Below are 19,926 nucleotides of genomic sequence, written 5' to 3'. Positions count from 1 at the left end.
AACTCTAAAAAATCAGGACTATTTGTATTCTTTTTTTGGTTTGCACCAAAGCAACCAAAAAAACCAAAGTACATGTGTGATCACACCAAGTCACTTTTGTATAAATATTTTGACACATTTAATCTAAATAAAATAGACAAGTAAGCAGCCATCCGTGATTTGTAATCATATCTGTTGCATTAACTTTGAGGCATCCAAAACAATTGATTGAGATTGCAGGTTCACAGCTTGTATTTATGATGGGCTTTTGAGGTGCCAATAGTGTTGATATGCACTGCGCTTGTTCATTGTTTGTTTGATGACTGTATGAGCTTCTGATGACAAACAATGAACTGGACTTGAAAGGCATAAAGCCCTTTGTGTGACTGGCATAGCTTCAGTCAGAACCACACCCTTTAATTGGTTTGGCAAAAAAACCTTGACTGATCGCTAGGCAGTTTGTTTTTAGTTGGAGTGTTTGTCTTTTGATCCAACACATTTTATTGAATTTTAGCGTTAATTATATTAATTCAGAATTTTATGCTAGAATTGTGGATTTTACTGCACTTTACACTCACTAAATTGGTTTAGTCAACAAACATAAAATCGTATTTGGAAATTTAATAGGATTTTAGTCAAATTTAATTGACAAAAGTTATGAAAGAAAATGACCCCAAAAATATAATTTAAATAGAAACTTGACCCAAAATTGAAAATGTACAATAAATGTACTCACCCTCAGGCCACTAAAGATGTAGTTGACCATTTTTTTCACTAGAACAATAAGGAACATTAGGCTTTTAGTGAAGTCTGTGATCCTTGGTATTTCGTATAATGCAAGTCAATAGTCTGAATCAATCCCTGTGGCTCCTGATGATACATAGAGATTTTATGACGCAAAATAATCAATCTGTGAATTGAAGAATGGCATATCTTCACCCGCTCACTCAAACACAAGTTCATTTATCAGAATGGAGTCATACCCGTGAATGTAATTTATAGCAGTTGATGCGTCTTGGACAGTCATAGTAAAGAACCATTTTGGCAAAAATGTTTATCCTCCCTTTTTTGTCACATCTGAGTGTGCGAACATACATCCTCAAGCAACCAGAAGCTTAGGCTCACTACACTTGTATGTGCACCAAGAACTGTTGCCCCGGTTGTGGATTGAAGCTGTAAACAAAGTTAAATTTTTTTCACTTAAGATCATCTCGCTTCATAAGACCTCATCATCAGGACCCACAAGGATTGATCTAGGCTGCATCCAAATTCGCTTACTACCCGAGTATGTACTAGAATAGAATTTTAATTTACTATGACTATTAAAAAAGTGCGCTCTATATAGTATGATTGTGATTAGTATGAATGGAATTCATACATACTACATCAGCTATTTGACATTATGAAGTGACTTACCTGGATTAGTTGCATTGCTTGACTCCCATTTATGTATTCTCTCACATTGCATTATGTATGCATAATAATATGGTATAGCACAACGTCCGTTATAGGTTGTTGTTAGATTAGATACGGTTGCATCCGGAAGTTAATAAGAATTATTGTATTATTTATTATTTATATATCATAATTGATCATATTTCACATTAATTATATTTTACTAACATCAACCCTAAACCTCAACCGTCACAGTATTGTAAAATAATAATTATTGTAATACAGCAAAAAATTATTGTAATACACAAAAATGCTATATTGATGTCCATTGGATGCACACTTTAGAATCTCGCTGGAAGTAGTTGGTCATCCAGGTTCTTCTCACTTACTGTTTTTTAAATATACGACTCAGCTGACATATTGTTTGTAATACGCTATATTGTAGGCAAGTATGCAATTTTAGACTAAGTCTTAGACTAATTTGTAGTTTTCTTTTTAAATCTCAAAAACAGATGACTTGCATTACACGAATCCCCAAACAAATCACCATTGAGGGTTTGCTGAAGAAAAAAAAGTGACTTCGATTTTCAATGACCTGACGGTGAATAAATTAACTGTCAATTTTCAACTGTCAATTTTTACAATTTTCAAGGCCCTCTGTTGTCCAAAAATATAAAGATGTATGGTATTTTAGAGAAAACAAATGACTAAATTAATAAAAGAATATGACATCTAAATTTAGTTAAGTTCGTTTTCTCTAATATATTATAAATCTGTGTCTTAGTTACTTTTTTAACACTTCGGTAAACAGCCCACTCCTCAGCACACTATAGTTGGATTATTTCAACAAATTCTCCTCTGAATACATCAAGGCATCATCTTACATTTTTACTTATAGTGTATTCACCATTATACAGTTGAAGTCAGAATTATCAGCCCCCTGTTTATTTTTTCCCCAATTTCAGTTTAACGGAGAGCGGATTTGTTCAACGCATTTCTAAACATAATAGTTTTAATAACTCATTTCTAATAACTGATTTCTTTTCTCTTTGCCATGATGACAGTAAATAATATTTGACTAGATATTTTTCAAGACACTTCTATACAGCTTAAAGTGACATTTAAAGGCTTAACTAGGTTAATTAGGTTAACCAGGCAGGTTAGGGTATTTTGGCAAGTTATTGTATAATGATGGTTTGTTCTGAAGACTATCAAGAAATATGTAGAAAATTTCCTTGCTATGTAACTCATCATTTTAGAAATTTCTAAAAAAAAGAAGAAAAGGAAAAAAATTAAAGGGGGGCTAATAATTCTGACTTCAACTGTATATCTAATTAAAACCTTTATCATCACCATTGGTGCATATTTTAAAATCTTTGTCACAAGTGACAGAATCAAAATATCTCTTGTCAGTAATTCCACAAACAGGATTAACACTTCAGTGGTTGCCACAACTGGAAGCTTCAAGTTTGTTTTCTTCACTCTGTAATTCTTCAATATCCCACCTCCCCCCCATTTCAGGTCTGTCTCCTCCATCTTACACGTTTCCTCACGGGGCGCCGGTTCTTCCAGCCGGAGCAGTGCTTCCTGCAGGAGCAGTGTTACCAGTGGAATCAGCAGGCATTTACCCCTCCCAGTTCCTGCTTGGTCCCCGACCCCCTCCGCACACCACCACATTTTATCCGGCCAGCAACACACTCTACATGAACTACACCACCTATTACCCAAGGTATATCTGTTTGTTGTTTTTCAGTCTGAGATCAGCCTTACGCCAGTACATTAAGTGTGGGTTAATTCTCAGATTATAATGAAGGGATAATTGAATATTGCTTATCGTTATATTAAAGTGTCAAATTCTCCAGTCAAAGTGTACATATTCATCCAAGTCAAACAAAAATGTCATTTTGTCAATCAAAATGATGATTCTGTCATTATTTACTTAACCTCCACTTAATCCAAACCTGTAAAATAATATAAATCCCAGTTGATGATTTTTTTTAACCACTGATTATATGATATTTAAAGGGGTAGTTCAAAATTATGGTGTTCTTTTCAACACAAAAGATTTTCTGTATAATCTTGAAATTTGGTGGCCATAGTGTTTGTTTACCTACTGTAGAAGGCTATGGCTACCTGATTCCAACATTCTTCAAATTATCTTTTTTGTTCAACTAAAAAATAAAACTTGTAAAGGTTTAAAACTACATGAGGGTGAAAAAAGGTGACCTTTCCCTTTAAATATTCATGAATGAGTGTCTAAAAAACAAACATGAATGCTTGAATCTCCATCGGGATTTATAATTCCAAGTCTATGAAGAAATTACACTGTAGTCTTTAAATATTTGCTCTGAAGTTCTGTTGAATTAGTTCTTGATCATTAGTTGTGATGTTTTGTGCCATGGAAACCTGTCTCAACCAGTTTTTTTTTTTTTACTGGATGAACATTCCCTATATTTTTACCAGCCACTGTTTATCACTCACATATCACAATACTCACCAGAAGCTGTCTTTTTTCTGATAGGTTTGACAAAATGTAAACATATACCCTCATACAATGATTTATTGTATAATTTGTGAATAATTTAATGCATTTGGAGGGCTTGTGCCTCAGTTGTGTTTGAGGAGCTGTTCATGTAGCTGAACTTAATGGTTTCGTCCCTAAGAAGGACACAATTCTGACTGGGTGTGTTTACAAGAGTGTCACACCCAGTTCTCTTAACATAGCTATAATGTGGATTTCAGCGTACTCCATTGTGGAAAAACTGGTTCAGGAAATGATTGTGCATGTGAGAGAAATATGACTATCTGGCTTAATAAAGTGTGAAAAGAGAAAAGAGATGTAAAAGTAAGAGTGTCACTCTGACACAGCAGAAATTCCAATTGACAATGACATTTAATTGGGGCAAGACAGTTAGTCTCTCACATTATAAAATACTTAGTTAAATAATAATAATGTGTTACATAATAATAAATAGGTATGATAACATTAAAATATCACTGGAAATTTTCTCTGGATTTATTATTTATTAGGATAAATATTAATGTAAAATGTGATTTTTCTTGAAATTTTCAGGCAAGTTTATTTTATTTTTAGACAACAAAATGATAGTGGAATAATCGCGATTTTGACTCGCAACTAGAGGTTCATTCCGCTGTGGCAACCCCTGATAAATAAAGGGATTAAGCCGAAAAAAAAAAAAGAATTAATATTTAATGACAAATATTAAATTACATAGCTGTGTACACTTTAGGACTAATATATATATATATATATATATATATATATATATATATATATATTTATATGAGCATTATCACACAAGTAGCAGTGCGATATTGCGTTTATACAACAGTTCTATGGCATAATCATTTATATACAGAAAAAATCAAACACGGAGTCTAAATCTTTTGTTTGAGGGACTACTTTCCTCCACCTTTTATTTACATCTGCAGCTGATGTCAGAACATCAGAAACCGTTACTAATTCACCAAGACCATTTTAGAGCTACTATTTAAATTATTCTCTAGTGTAATGTCTAAAGTGATGACAAAACAGCTGATTTTGCTCACATTTGAAGATTATAAAGCTGAATGGCATGAAGTGCCATCAGTCTACAGAAAACTCGGTTCTGCACAGTTTAGCTCCAACTTTAATCAAATACATCTGCTAATAGATTTCTAGTGATCTTGAAAACGCTAATAAGCATGTTTAGGTGTGTTTGATTAGTGCTGGAGCTAAACTTTGCTGGACACTGGCCCTCCAGGATTGAGTTTGTCCTCCCCTGGTATACAGACATTTCCTAGTGTTTCTCTGCTGTAATCAGGAGATCACAATAACTAACCCCGAAAAACAGCAACACAAACACTACCAGATAACTGTTGTGTTTGCGATAAGCAAAAGCGCTTAACACATGCGGGCATTTTTTCTTTCTTTTTACTGAACTAGTCTGTCACCATCTTGTGGATGGACAACGTCAACCGTCTTTGCTCTGCTCAATGACAGGCTAATGGATGCCGAAGCACTGTTTCTCAGAAATTAAAAAATATTTAAAATAGACACTATCCTTATAAATAAACTGCATAGTTGCAATAAAAAAGCAACATTCTTGACAAAAAAAGCCTCAAAAGTGCATTATGTTGTCCAACAACTGCAATATTTGTTAAACTGTAGTGAGTTTATTGATCTGCTGCCAATCTGTGTGGGCAGAGTAATACAGAAGGGTGAGGAGGCTGTACGAGTTCTGATATTGCAGAATATCGCACGGCTACTACATATATATATATATATATATATATATATATATATATATATATATATATATATATATATATATATATATATATATATATATATATATATATATATATATATATATACTTGTGTGTGTGTGTTTGTGTGTTATTCCCTGAATTTGATCCATATGTGTTTTCATACTAACAGCCCACCAGGCTCCCCATCCAACATCAGCTACTTCCCCACTGGCCACACCCCTTCGGCAGGCTCAGTCCTCTCAGCCCAGCCCACAGCACTGATTCGAATGCAGGGCCACGCCCATTCTCATGCTTATAATAACGGGGTTAAAGAGATCCTCAGCATGGTGCAGGGATATCAGGTGAGTTAAAAGCACAACTCCGTTATACAGGTCTCAGTTATTTCCTTTATTCCATTTCACTGCTTAATGTTGTTAAACTCGGCAAAACAGTCAGTAACAAATGATTTCCAGTTCACTGATGACCTTTCAAAGCAGTTTCAAAGGGGTTTTCGCCATGTTATTGAGCGCCACTGATCCAAATACAGTCCTAGGTTGTTCCACTTCAGAGAGCCGCAGTGTGTTTATAGGCAGGGCAGGGCTGGATTGTAGGGAACATTTAGGTGTGTCTTTTGCCCTGCGGTGTTCAGCATTGAAGATTAAGATGCTTTAGTGGGTTTGAGTAACAGGACCGCATAGTTGCATTGTCACACCTTCTAGATGAGCTAAACAGGTTCCTCTAGTCTAAATTCCCTCACACACACACACGGACACAAACAGAGAGAGTTAAGGTGCGGTACATTAGCCTGCTCTAACTTGACTGATGTTTCACTTTTCCAGAACTGAGGGAGACCAGCTTTATTATTAAAGCATTCAGATAAGGAAAATAAAATCAACGTGTAAATTAAAATAATTTTTTATGCAACAAAATGATTACTTAAAATAAAAATATTCTCTCTCTCTCTCTCTCTCTCTCTCTCTCTCTCTCTCTCTATATATATATATATATATATATAGTGAATGTATATTGTACAAAATAATATATTTATTATTTAAAAGAAATATATAGTAAAATAAATATATAATCAAAATGTACAATGTAATATTACAATATGAAAAAAAGCATTAATATAAATATGGCCACTTTAAAAAAAATTACGGATTTAATTTATTCATTAATTTATTTTATTTTCGGCCTAGTCCTTTTATTTATCTGGGGTCGCCAAAGCGGAATGAACCGCCAACTTATCCAGCATATGTTTTACGCAGCGTCTCTGGAAAAAGATTTAATTTAATAGTATTATTTTAATTTTATATGTACATGTATATCATAGAGTTGTAGATGAGGCAGGAGACCTTCTGCACTCAGAATAAACTAGGGTGTGTCTGTTTCTTCTTTACATTCTTGCTTTGACTTTAAGGGTGTGATGCTTTTCAACAAACAGATGGAAGAGTTTTTGAAGTTTTTTGCACGCAACACATCTTTGTCAACAATTACAGCCATTTTAATTTAGCCACTTCATAGTATTATGCATTAAACAGAATATTAATCTATCTGACCACCAAAACTCTTGACACCGCAGGAGTGAAACGTTCTATTAGGCTGCTTAATGGACTAATGAACCTATTCTAAAAACAGCTGCGGCTCCAGCCATGCACACCCACAATCTGCCTTTTTCCCATGCAGGCTGTACATTCTCCTCAGGCACTCTGCTAGTTAGTCAGTAGGAGGCCTGTCACTCATTTGAGGTGGGGCTAATAACAAATAATGAGGCATAAGCATGTGTCTCTTGAGTAAATGCAATTTCTTTCTGTCTCTTTCAGCCTGGCAACAGCGACGCTTTTGTAACTTTCCCTTCTATGCTGTCAGCAAAGCAGCCTATTGGAGACCAGACTGTAGGAGGCGGAGCTTATCTTGACTTGCAGTTGCTTTAAGCCAATCTATTGACAAGGCCACGCCCCAAAGGCGAATTCAACAACCCCCTCAAAACAAAGCAGTTTATGCCATTTATGCTATTTATATGAGAATTTTTAATAAGAATTGTATGTATTTTGACGTTTATGTATATTGCACATTGTTTTTTTTTATGCATTAGAGCTAATGATATTCTTTCATAAGTTTGTATGTACATGCACATGCAGCGATGTTCACTCAGGAAATATAGCTTCTCAAACCAGGGTCCAATCCATAAACTTGCCAAACCAAAAGGCAGATTCTCACTGATACCATAAATTTAAGCCAAAGGACCAGTAATACAATATAAAGCGTGCATGTGTATGAGTGAGTGTGTTAGTGCTCCCTGTTGATGTGACTCTACCGTGAGTATGTGTGAATGCGTAGAGACCTTCTCAAGCCTCTCTCTCTCTCTCTTTTTAATCTTTGAAGGTTTTAATTTGCATGAAGTTCACAGAGCTAGCTGTTTTAATGTTTACAAGATTCGCCAAATCCTCACACCGTGCACAATGCAGTTCGTGGATGTCTGCAACTTAGTCATTTCACCAAAAGAAACAGCTCACAAATGGAATCAGGAACAACTGTTGTGCTTTATACATGTACTGTTGTGTCTATGTGTCATGCATCGGAAAAAAATGTGTATCGTCCGTACCAATCAATGTACAAAATTCTATCGATAAACGTGCTTGTTGATTTGTGTATGTGAGTGTGGTAGATGTATTCCAGTGGATGAATGAGTATGTGTATGTGTGCGAGTAGGTGTGCGCACCGTAAAAGTCAATGCATGTGTGTTTATTTACTGCACTCAGAGAGTGTTTTCGGGCCTGCTGTAATGCACACAGGTGTATTCTCACCCATTGTCTGTGTATTAGGAGGAGTGTTTGTGTGCATCTGCTGGAATGTGAACAGGTTTATTTGTTACCTGCAGCTGTATCCCATCTGTATCCTCCTGTTTGTTTATGCCAACATGCCTCATTTATTATACTCTGTGCTTTTTTGTTTTGTTTTAATACTAGGAATGATTTGCATGTTTAGGCTTTTATGAGCGGTAGGAGTAAAGCGTATGACAGCGGAATAGTCAGTGTGAGTTATTTGTACTAGTACCCACACATGCCAAAAAGGCAGTAGTAGCACTACTCATTCATGTTACCAATCTGTTACCATCTTATTTTGTAAATCCTGAGTAGAAAAGAGGAATCGAGAATTTGGCTGTTTGGAGAAAGTATTATTTTATTTTGATATTTTATAATAACTTAAAATAAAGGAAATTTAACAATGTGTCTGAGGGATTGAGTGACTGACTCGTTGTGTATCTATTTACATTTCCACAGCTAAAAAAAGTGAACTACATTAAATATATTTCATGTAAGAGTGGTCATATCAAAATATTAACACCGCTCTCACTTATGATAGTTGAAAAGGAGAAAATAAAAAGTTTTTACATTTCATTTCTTCACTCCTAATCTACTTCTCAAAGGCAAACCTGAAATGCATATTTAATGCCCTCTAGTGGGCGATATAAGCGTGACCTCTCCTCGACGTACTTCCGGAAATATATTTGACATTATTTGTCATTAGGTTACAAGAGAAATTAAGGAGGTTGTTGTATAAAACTGCTGTTTCATATGAAAATGTGTATAAGGGACAGCAGTAAAAATGTTCACAAAATATATATAGGAAACCTTTAACTTTCCATGACACGTTCGGAATACTAACTAGCATACTAGCAAGTGCAGCACCCTTATGAGAATTAAACACGGCTGTATTGTAGCACAAGTTAGAAACATAGTTTTATTTTCAAAAATTTGTTAACTACAATTTTACTACAAATACAGTTATAATGTAGCAAAGCCATTATCAGTTTGTGGTTGCAGCCATATTTTTGTATTGTTTGTAGGAAAACCATGGTTAATTCTAATAGGGTACACACTAAACACAGTGCAATATATCCACACAAAATGTATACTTGACTTCATAATTGTTTCTGGTTAAGTTACACTAATTATATATAAAAAGTTATGGTTACACGTGTCCTTGTTACATGTACTTACTATAAAGTAATACAATAATTACATGCATTTTAACCCTATTTTTAACCGTAACCCTAAAATATGCTATTAATTACTATTACTTGTATGTACAATGCAACAAGGATAAAGTGTAAAAGAAATATTTAATATAATTAAATTATGTAATAAATAATTATGTAAAAATGACATAAAAGTGTTTACAGTTGGTCAGAATTATTAAATCCCCTGAATTATTAGCTCCCCTGTTAATTTTTTCCCCTATTTCTGTTTAATGAACAGATTTCTTTAATTAATTTCTAAACATCATAGTTTTAATAACTAATCTTTAATAACTGAATTATTTTATCTTTGCTATGATGACAGTAAATAATATTTTACTAGATATTTTTCAAGACACTTATAAAGCTTAATGTGACATTTAAAGGCTTAATTAGGGTAATTATTTTAACTAGGCAGGGTAATTAGGCAAGATATTGTATACCAATGGTTTGTTCTAAAAACTAAACTATCAAAAATATAGCTTAAAGGGGCTAATAATTTTTTACCTTAAAATGTTTTTTAAAAAATTAAAAACTGCTTTTACTCTAGCTGAAATTAAACAAATAAGACTTTCTCAAGAAAAAAAATATATCAGACATACTGCGAAAATGTCTTTGCTCTGTTTAACATCATTTAGGAAATATAAAAAAATTCAAATGGGGCTAATAATTCTGACTTCAACTGTATATTTTGGACTGATTAATTGCATAATAAATGGAAACAGAGATGTTAACAGCTGAAAAGTCATAACTAAGTTAAGGTTGAAAACTATAAGGCTGAATCTGATCATTTTAAGGTCGAATAGGGTTGTAATTTCAACGTTTGCATTTTAGGAAACAGCAACCCTGACATTTTGCCTGCTGTATAGTGTTCAATTTTGGAAAATTTGGATGGTAGGCCAGATATTTTGCATACTGTGCATATGCAGAAATAGTATGCCTATTATGCCATTCCGAACATAGCCAAAAGCAGTATGTCTATACACTGACAGCTTTCTTGTTTAAATGAACTCTGCCCTTCTTAGGAAACCAAAGACAAGTAAGAATTATTAAAAGTTAACAAGTCGTCAAGTCAGTTTATACAGCGCTGATGCCATGCTTATTACAGAACAAGCAAACAAAACAAACATTTCAGCTGCTGCTTGAATGAACATTGATGAAGGATGTTAGCAAAATGCTAAAATAGCTCTTATAGCAAAGAAGTTTGCTCTGGCGCAAATACTGTGTAACAGTGAAATAAATTAGTGCATCGATTTAAGGGCCGATTTGTCCATCTGGGTTTTGTTGTCTGGAAATAGTTGTGTTGTTTTATGTGTGTCCTGTCTCAGAGTTCTGTCATTAACAGCGCCCTCAGCAGTTTCTCTCTCTCCATGCGCAGGTCTTCGGAGCTTCTCATACACAAGGACAGAAGAAAGAATGGGAACAATAAGAGAGAAAGAGAGAGAGCAACAGCATCAAGGCCCACGTCAACAGATGGAAAGAAAAAAGGACAAACATGCATCACAAAGGATTTGAATCATTATAGAGAGACAGATATAACCTTAAAAAAGCAAAAATAACTGACATCATTTATTTAAGACATTGGAGAGGGTCCACAAATTGGACCAAATGTCCCCTCAAGTGCATTAATGTAATAATGTTTGTCATTGTGGGGAAGGTTTTTTGGTCCCCTTGAGAAACAAGGAGTATAAATTAAAAAGACTAAAAGATAAATACTAAATGTTTTCTGTGAGGCTTGTCTTTAAGCAAAGCATTTAGCATTATTTTTTGTACACAAAAAGCGTCTACAGGAAGTTCCAACAAAGATAGTTATACGATGTGTATGTGTGCGTTACCTTTGTGTATGTGTAGCATATGGTAGCAGGTGAGGTACTGGACTTGGAAAGAACAGTGGTGAGCTGTCATGCTCCAAACGTGAAGTATCCTTCTGCTAGAGAGGGAACACAAATACATATTGGCACATACAGTATTCAAGGCTTAAACTGGAATTGTACAGGAGAAACTTGGAAATTATGCAATAAACCAAACAAAACTGTTTTTGCATATCAGTGGATGCAAGTAAAAAACAATGATTGTATTTTATTCTGTGATTTACATAAAATCCCTACTAAAATCCACTTTATACTTGTTGAGGTAAGCAATTTCATTCATTCAGTAATTTTCCTTTGGCTTAGTACCTTTTTAATCAGGGGTCACCATAGCAGAATAACTTATCCAGCATGTTTTACACAGTGGATGCCACAACCCAGCAGTGGAAAACACCCATACACTCTTGCATTCACACACATCACCTATAGTGCACTGTGGGGGAAACCAGACCACCCGGAGGAAACCCACGCGAACATGGGGAGAATATGCAAACTATACCCAGAAATGCCAACTGACTCAGCGACCTGTGAGATGACAGTGCTAACCACTGAGCCACTGTGCCACCCATAAGCAATTTCATTCACCTTCATTTTTACTACGATCAGTGATTTTTTGTGTGAATTATGTGAGTTACTTCTGTCAAACTGTAAAATGTGAAGCGTAAAAAAACGATACAAAAAGATGACATGTTAACCTACTTTTTTCAATAATACCAAAATGAAAACAAATTACTTTCAGACAATAAAAAATTACATTTCAAAAATGTTGGATGTAAATATAAAATTTAAAGTAAATATAAAATTTATACAAAAATAAAATACAATACAAGTGAAACAATACAAAAACACAGATGGTTGTGCATATAGTGTTAAAATTAAAAAGTATAAATTTATCTGTAATAAAAATTACGTAGTATCTACAGAACATTTGTAGCACGTTTTATTTCTTTTTGAATAGAAATTCCCAAACCGGAAATACATCAGATAGACATAAACCGTCCATTATTGTTATTTGTGCTACAAACCAGTGCGTTTATATAATGAAAACGAATGAATAAATGTTAGCAATACTATGGAGTATAACATACAATTTTATAGATGTAAAATAACTTTGCTAACCCCAGAAGTTTGACGCATTCGAATTAAAAATCGGCGCATGCGCGCTGCCGCCTGAACTTTACCGTTTAAAGACGTGGGTTTAAAACGCAGCTCAAGATTTTTGGGACCTCGCTACACCCGAAAGTATAAAACTCCTTAAAAGGTAAACACTTTTTTTTTGGACTGAATTTACATGCTAAAGAAAGTTTCAAACAACAAACTGTTCCCCCTAAACCCACACATACACAGGTTTGCAAGTAGACTATAACGTTGTTACTATGTTTATACAACACTACTTCTTAGAATTGTACTTTCAATTTACGTTACTACACTGATCTTAGTCACCTAAAATAGTTTATTTACCTCACAAATCTGTTTGACTGAATACAAAATTTAGATTTAAAAAGATATATATATATATATATATATATATATATATATATATATATATATATATATATATATATATATATATATATTATTATTATTATTATGATCAGGTGAAAGAAAGACAAACATGGTAACAACAGAGGTGAGTAAATCATGGATGTATATCTTTTTTAATTATTATTTTTCTTTCATGAATGTATATCAGCCAGGGCACTCATCTGGGATTTGGCCATTTTAAGAGCTGTCTCAATTGCACAATTCCTAAAGTGTGAAATATTCACTCACTTAAAAGTCCCACAATACACTATGAAACCCATAGTGCATTAAAGCTCACTATTATGTTTCCTTAATGGATATTATGAAGTGCAAAATATAAACCTTGTGAACCACCTCACCCATAATGGATACCACATAAAAATCAACCACACACAGATGCCACATTTGACTGGCTTATGTATAACAGGCAGGCCATAAAAACAGCCATGTATCAGACAGATCCATGTGATGATGACTCAAATTTAATTTTGAGTGTACTGAGGGTGCACTGAGTAATGTTTTCTCTCATTATAAGTTCCCCTGTCTCCCTGTTAATGGATATTTGTTATTGGATATCTTCTCTAGTGAAGAAAAATAATCAAGGCAGACAACCTTTCTATAATGATTTTGGCATAGCATTTTGATTAAAAAATGTTTTTGATTGCATCTCGATGGAGAGGGGGAGAGTAACTCTCACCGGTGGATAAATCGGTGGCTGGACCTGTTTGTCCAAGGAGCTGTTTGAAGAGGATTTCCCCATACTGCATTGGGAGGAGATGGCTGCAAGTGCCTCAGGAAGGTCATCCTCATCACTATGGTTACTATTGACAAAGAAAATGTTTCAAAGAGGCCACGTTGTTAACACTAAAAGGCTGCAAAAGAAAAATCACCCTCTTCCACCTAGTGACTCACAAGCTGAACTGTCTGACGAGGCGCTTGCGTCGGTCCACTCTAGGCTTTTCAATGTTCAGACTGCTTGAGCCTGAATCCTGTGAGGAGCTGGGATACCTGCGATAAAAGTCAGAAGTCTGTAAATATTGAATGCTTGATAATTTTTTTATGCTTGAAGACCATTTGAGACATTTACCAACTTTGAGGGCTGGTACCAGCTGTTCTCACCTGTCAGTTTGGTCTCCACTTGAAGAGTTTCCCTTTGAGTTTCCACTATCACTTTGTGTGGCCCGCTACAGTAGGAGAGAGCAGAAGACAGACTATGCATCATTCCATCTGCCTCATATTGTGCTATATGAATCATCATTTACTAGTGTAGTTATTATTACAGACATTTTATCCAGCTAAAAACAGCTGTATGTGGCTTCTAGCATTAGGTTTTATAACCAAGGTCAACCTGGTAGATCATCTTGGTACATTTCATTAGATTTGTTACACCATTCATTCATTCATTCATATATTTTTTTTGGCTAAGTCTCTTTATTAAGTTTATGGTCACCACAGTGGAATGAACCGTGAACTTATCCAGGATATGTTTTGCGCAGCGGATGCCCTTCCAGCTGCAACCCAACACCCATACATTCTCATTCACACATACACTACGGACAATTTAGCCTACCCAATTTACCTGACCTGTACCGCATGCCTTTGGGCTGTGGGGTAAACCAGAGCCCCTGGAGGAAACTCACATGAACATGGGGAGAACATGCAAACTCCACACAGAAATGCCAACTGACCCAGCCTACTCGAACCAGCAACCTTCTTGCTGTAAGGTGATTGTGCTACCCACTGCGCCACCTTGTCGCCAATTTGTTATACCACATTAGATAATTTACAGTGGACATAATGGAATAGGGTAACCAATAAAATTCAGCATATAATGACAATGAACACTGTCTATTTTACATCTTATTAATTTTTGCCACATAAAACTTGTTTGGTTGTAAAAGTTACAACTTGATAATCTGATGAAAATATCAGGCTTTTTTGTGGTGTTGTAGTTTTTAAATACAACACCAATAGCATGTCGAGATTTCTGGAATGGGGTCACCTGAAATGCAACTTACACCAATAAATAGATTTTATTACGATTGAAACAACATTCTGATTATAAGTCTAATATGTAAACAGTGATTTTTCGATAATTTGTTCTGACTAAAGTCCTAATCAAACTAAACAGAAATCAGATTAAGACATGTGGAGTATGACGATTTTAGTCGCATTATTGAAGTGCAGTACAGACACGTAAACACCGCAATCAAACTATTATCGTCATGTAGGACTTTTCACTACATTTTTTAAATTGTAAAGAAATTGTGTTTTTGAAACTAATGAAGACAGCACAAGTCAATGATTCATCCGAATTATTGAGCCTGACATGTTTACTGTCGACAAAGTAAAAATTAAACAACCGTAATTACATGAAACTCCAGGGGAAATGTGGATAGAGTGATGACGCAATAACATTAATCGATCTATGTGCTATAACATGTAAAACGGGATCATGAAAGAAACATTCAAACAGCAACTCATGTAAACACCTTAATCATATCATATCAGATTAAGGCAAATAAATTCATTATTTGAGTCCAAGTAAATGTAGTCATTATTGGTTTTCCCAAGGCAGTTGCCATATTGTGAGAAAGTAAGACATGTTTCTTAATTAACATTCAGATTAACCTTGATTGTTCACAAACTTAGCCTTAAAACATACTTCCAAATTCAACGCTAACCATACAAATCCTTTAACCCAGAGGAAGAACTAAACCTGTCCCTCAAATCTGATTGGTTAATTGTAATTGGTTGATTCCAGGATCAACAAAGATGTTCTACTTTGTGGAAGTTGATAGGAACTATCCCATTCAGATCTGCTTCCATCCGATCAACAAACCAATTAATAGAGCTAAGTCCTAACCATTTGTACTTCGATTATCCATGACATTTCGATGTATGTCACAATATGGAACTTATTACAGACCAGTTTCATTCCTTTAAACTTGGCTGTTTTTAACTGGATTTACCTGTTTTGTCAGGAAAGCAACATTCAGATATATAAATAGACAAATTAACTTTGCATCAGCTTTTATGAGTGTCATGTTCCTGCAGTCTGTGAGTGTTAGCATTTACTTTAGAGATGTTGCTTTTTAGCTGTTCCTGTAAAACCGCAGGCGATGAAGGAAGACTTTTCTCCGAAAGTGGTTTTTCCTCTGCCTTTAGTTACAGAGAGAACATAATATTTATTCATGAGACAGGGTAAACAATTCTTTTCTGTTTGTCCTAGAAGGCTGTGATCTACAAAACTGACCATGTCTATGTTGATGTGAAGAGCCGGCCAGGCTGCAGGTTCTGCCTCCAGCTGGTTCTGCAGAGCTCGATCCAACTCATCCGAGAGTGCAGGAGACACAACCCAAGCTTCTGATGTAAACAAACACATCAGCATACATGTTCTGAATAAATTCTACAATTAGTATCCCTCCGGTACATTCCAATACACTATTCAAGAAACCACAATCTTTAGTCTTTGTTCAGCACTAAGAATTGGTCTCATTGACTAATTCCTTAAAATTACAAACTGTCTGCCTTTCCTTAATATCAACTGCTACTTATATTAACAGAAAATTGCCTTGGTATGAACTAAAGAGACCTATATATTCAGAACATTGGCATTTTTTACCATTACAATTTGCTGACCAGTGGGGTTAATCATTGAATCATTTACTTAACCAGTCCCTCCAGGCATTTGCTGTGACTTCTTACATATATTTAATCTCAGGAATGATTGGACCTTTAAAATCCTTGAGGGATTGATTAAATAATGCTCACAAGAAAAAATACAATAGCATTTTATATAAAATTATAATGTTTTTGAACGACACTACATTAAAGTAATTGAATTAATCTGTTGTGGTAATTATATAGTGGATGTGGTAACACAACAGCTACAGGAATCTAAATAAATTGAACAACACTGTACTTTTACAACAACTACAGGGTATTAAACTAAAGTAGAGTTGCCTATATTTAATAATACAGTTTGCTTTATACACTCACCAGCCACTTTATTAGGTACACCTTACTAATACCGAGTTGAACCCTCTTTTACCTTTAGAACTGCCTTAATCCTTCATGGCATAGATTCAACAAGGTACTTGAAATATTCCTCACAGATTTTGGTCCATGCTGACATAACAGCATCATGCAGTTGCTGCAGATTTGTCGGCTGCACATCCATGATGCGAATCTCCCATTCCACCACATCCCAAAGGTGCTTTTATTGGAATGAGACCTGGTGACTGTGGGGACCATTCGAGTACAGTGAACTCATTGTCATGTTCAAGAAACCGGTCTGAGATGATTTGCACTTCATGACATAAAATGTCTTTTTTTTGGACCATTCTCTGTACACCCTAGTGATGGTTGTGCTTGACATCCCAGTAGATCAGCAGTTTCTAAAATAGTCAGACCAGCCCGTCTGGCACCATCAACCATGCCACGTTCAAAGTCACTTAAATCATCTTTCTTCCCCATTCTGATGCTCGGTTTGAACTGCAGCAGATCATCTGGACCATGTCTATGTCCCTAAATGCATTGAGTTGCTGCCATCTGATTGGCTGATTAGAATTTTTGTGTTAACGAGCAGTTAAACAGGTGTACCCAATAAAGTGACCGTTGAATGTATATACACTATTACACTTTTCTATGGTATGATTTATTGGGTTTAGAAAAAAAAAAGACCGCTTGGAAAGGATTTGCAATCAAAAATCGACAAACTATTTTAGGACATGTCTGAGTTGTTAATTACTCTCTATTCTATACATTAGAATAGGCTAATTTTAATGCATTAAGCTGTCGTGAACACAGAATAACTAGTTAAGCATATTTGGTAAAAGACTCACTAGGTTTAGCAGTTGTGAGGCACAACGGTTCCTGTTTTTCATAACCATGGTGATGATAGCAGCGATGGATCTTTCCAGAATGAGGAGCCTCATTCTCTTCCACACTAAACCTCCGGGTGTCTGCAGCGCTCAAAGGGAAACTATAAAACAATACACGACACACAGTACAATGGTACATATGACAGCTTTACATTATGTGTGGACGAGTATCAGAAAATAAAAGGGACCTTCAAGTTCATTCATACATAGGCTCTACACACCCACCCACACATGCAACATAATAGCATATGTCATCTTTATTGATGGCATAACATAATTAACGGCAGCGTGAGACCAATGCAAACCTGAGCTGGTGTTTATTGATTTATTTTCAAGTAGGATAACCACAGTACAAATGACATGCAGAAACATGCACACGCAGCTTTCTAATATGATAACAGAGTGCTTCTGAAAGTAATTTCAATGGAAAGACCAACAACAACAACCGATTATGCGAATGGTGTTATTAAACAGAAAATGGAACAGTGCAAATGTGAATACAAAAAATGAGAAGTAAATGTCAGGGGTTTACATAATCAATAAAATTGAGTCGATTAGTGTAAACAACACATTTATTAAGGCAGGTCTCACTGCAGCAGACTTTAATCATTAAAAGCCCCCCGTTCCTTGCTGATTGAACGGATTTCTATGGCTAAAACACAAAAGGTGTCTAACTTAACACTTCAGCAAATACGTAAATGATCATTAGCACATACAGAACAGCTGTCACGAGTACTTTCAAGGTGAATAGAAAGAGACAGTTCACCCAAAATAGAAAATTCTGTCATCATTTACTGAACTTTCGCTTGCCACAAACCTGCTTGAGTTTCATTTTTAACACAATATAGGATATTTTGAAAAACATTGAAAACCTGTAACCATTGACTTACATGGTATTTGTTTTTTCCTACTATGTAAGTCAATGGTTAGAGGTTTCCAGTATTCTTTAAAATATATAGTTTTGCGTTCAACAGAAAAAGTAAACTCATAACAGGACCACTTGAGATTGAGTAAATAGTGAGTACATTTTCATTTTTTAGGTGAACTATCCCTTTAGATTAAGTTAGGCATGTCCAAATTCGGTCCTGAAGGGCCGGTGTCCTGCAAAGTTTTAGTTCCAACCCCAATCAGACACACCTAGGCTAGCTAATCAAGCTCTTACTAGGCTCTTACAACCATCCTTGCAGGTGTGTTGAGGCAAGTTAGAGCTAAAATCTGCAGAACATTGGGCCTCCAGGTCTGAGTTTGGACACCCCTGGATTAAGTAAAGCGGGACTGTAAACAGTGAGGAGCTCGTCTTGGCATTATATAAATGATCTGCACTTAAAAGTAAACATTCATACATGATATGCACAAAATATATGAATTAAAATAATAAAATAGGCTATAATCTAGAACAAGGCTGCTCAGCCGGGCTTTTTGGTGGACCCAACCTGAGCAATCCTGCTTTAGAATATAAAGCCACAACAGCAGCACATCTTCTGACATGGTTCAGGTCATTTGCTAGTTCTAGATTTTACCATAAATCATGCAAAACTCTAAAAGCTATCAACATGCAGACTTGTCAGACGTCACGGTCCACATATGCTGAATATGTGTTTGTCATTTCAGGACGCATTTGATCGGATGAGACATGTCACATGATGGATGAGTTGATGGATGATCACAAGCAAAAGATGAGACTCCAGAAGGTGAGATGATGAAGGATGACACACCGACTGTGACTGGATGCGAGCATCTCTTTTACTAAGGTGAGCGGCTCATCCAAACACCCTCTCACATGCTTAGAGTGCAGTCATAAGTTTGTCTTTGTGCATGACAGACACGCTCCTGACATTGCGCGCAACCAAATCGCTCTCACCAAACCCAACACTGCTCGCAGGGGGTCTGTCCACATAGGAGGGTCTAAATCAGACACATATGCACATGCGGGTGAAACACAGATGAAGCACAGATGAGATCTGGATTAAACACAAAATTAGATTTACTGCAGGGTTTTTGT

The 19,926-nt window shown here is 35.5% G+C and overlaps 2 protein-coding genes and 1 long non-coding RNA gene across 11 annotated transcripts in view; 2 read left to right on the top strand and 1 right to left on the bottom strand.

The window, feature by feature from the left end:
• The window catches only part of esrp1 (epithelial splicing regulatory protein 1), a 31,008-nt gene extending 22,152 nt beyond the window's left edge, over window positions 1-8,856 (top strand). For all 6 annotated transcript variants that reach the window (XR_012391495.1, XR_012391496.1, XM_005158027.6 and 3 more), the window contains 3 exon segments: window positions 2,896-3,103; window positions 5,816-5,987; window positions 7,449-8,856. Coding sequence is in view for 4 of the 6 variants with exons in the window: in XM_005158027.6 (XP_005158084.1) it covers window positions 2,896-3,103; window positions 5,816-5,987; window positions 7,449-7,559 (491 nt within the window). In the remaining 2 variants the exon portion in view is untranslated.
• Window positions 8,789-19,926, bottom strand: part of epb41l4b (erythrocyte membrane protein band 4.1 like 4B) — a 44,785-nt gene continuing 33,647 nt past the window's right edge. For 2 of the 4 annotated variants that reach the window (XM_005158033.6, XM_073926061.1), the window contains exons 16-23: window positions 17,886-18,025; window positions 16,295-16,404; window positions 16,117-16,200; window positions 14,158-14,222; window positions 13,951-14,046; window positions 13,736-13,859; window positions 11,482-11,576; window positions 8,789-11,034 (exon numbers count right to left, since the gene is read on the bottom strand). In XM_005158033.6, the coding sequence (XP_005158090.1) occupies window positions 10,971-11,034; window positions 11,482-11,576; window positions 13,736-13,859; window positions 13,951-14,046; window positions 14,158-14,222; window positions 16,117-16,200; window positions 16,295-16,404; window positions 17,886-18,025 (778 nt within the window). In that variant the 3' untranslated portion in view covers window positions 8,789-10,970. Of the gene's footprint in view, window positions 11,035-11,481; window positions 11,577-13,735; window positions 13,860-13,950; window positions 14,047-14,157; window positions 14,223-16,116; window positions 16,201-16,294; window positions 16,405-17,885; window positions 18,026-18,224; window positions 19,830-19,926 lie in introns of those variants that run through there. The other 2 variants (XM_009292361.5, XM_073926060.1) reach the window with 2 other exon arrangements.
• LOC137487907 (uncharacterized) lies at window positions 12,675-19,675 on the top strand. The gene is made up of 3 exons (XR_011006713.2): window positions 12,675-12,775; window positions 16,271-16,409; window positions 19,536-19,675. It is a non-coding gene; the product is annotated as an uncharacterized lncRNA (long non-coding RNA).

This window comes from Danio rerio, chromosome 16, assembly GCF_049306965.1.
Source record: "Danio rerio strain Tuebingen ecotype United States chromosome 16, GRCz12tu, whole genome shotgun sequence".
NCBI classification, from domain to species: domain Eukaryota; kingdom Metazoa; phylum Chordata; class Actinopteri; order Cypriniformes; family Danionidae; genus Danio; species Danio rerio.
This window is presented reverse-complemented; position numbering and strand designations above follow the sequence as displayed.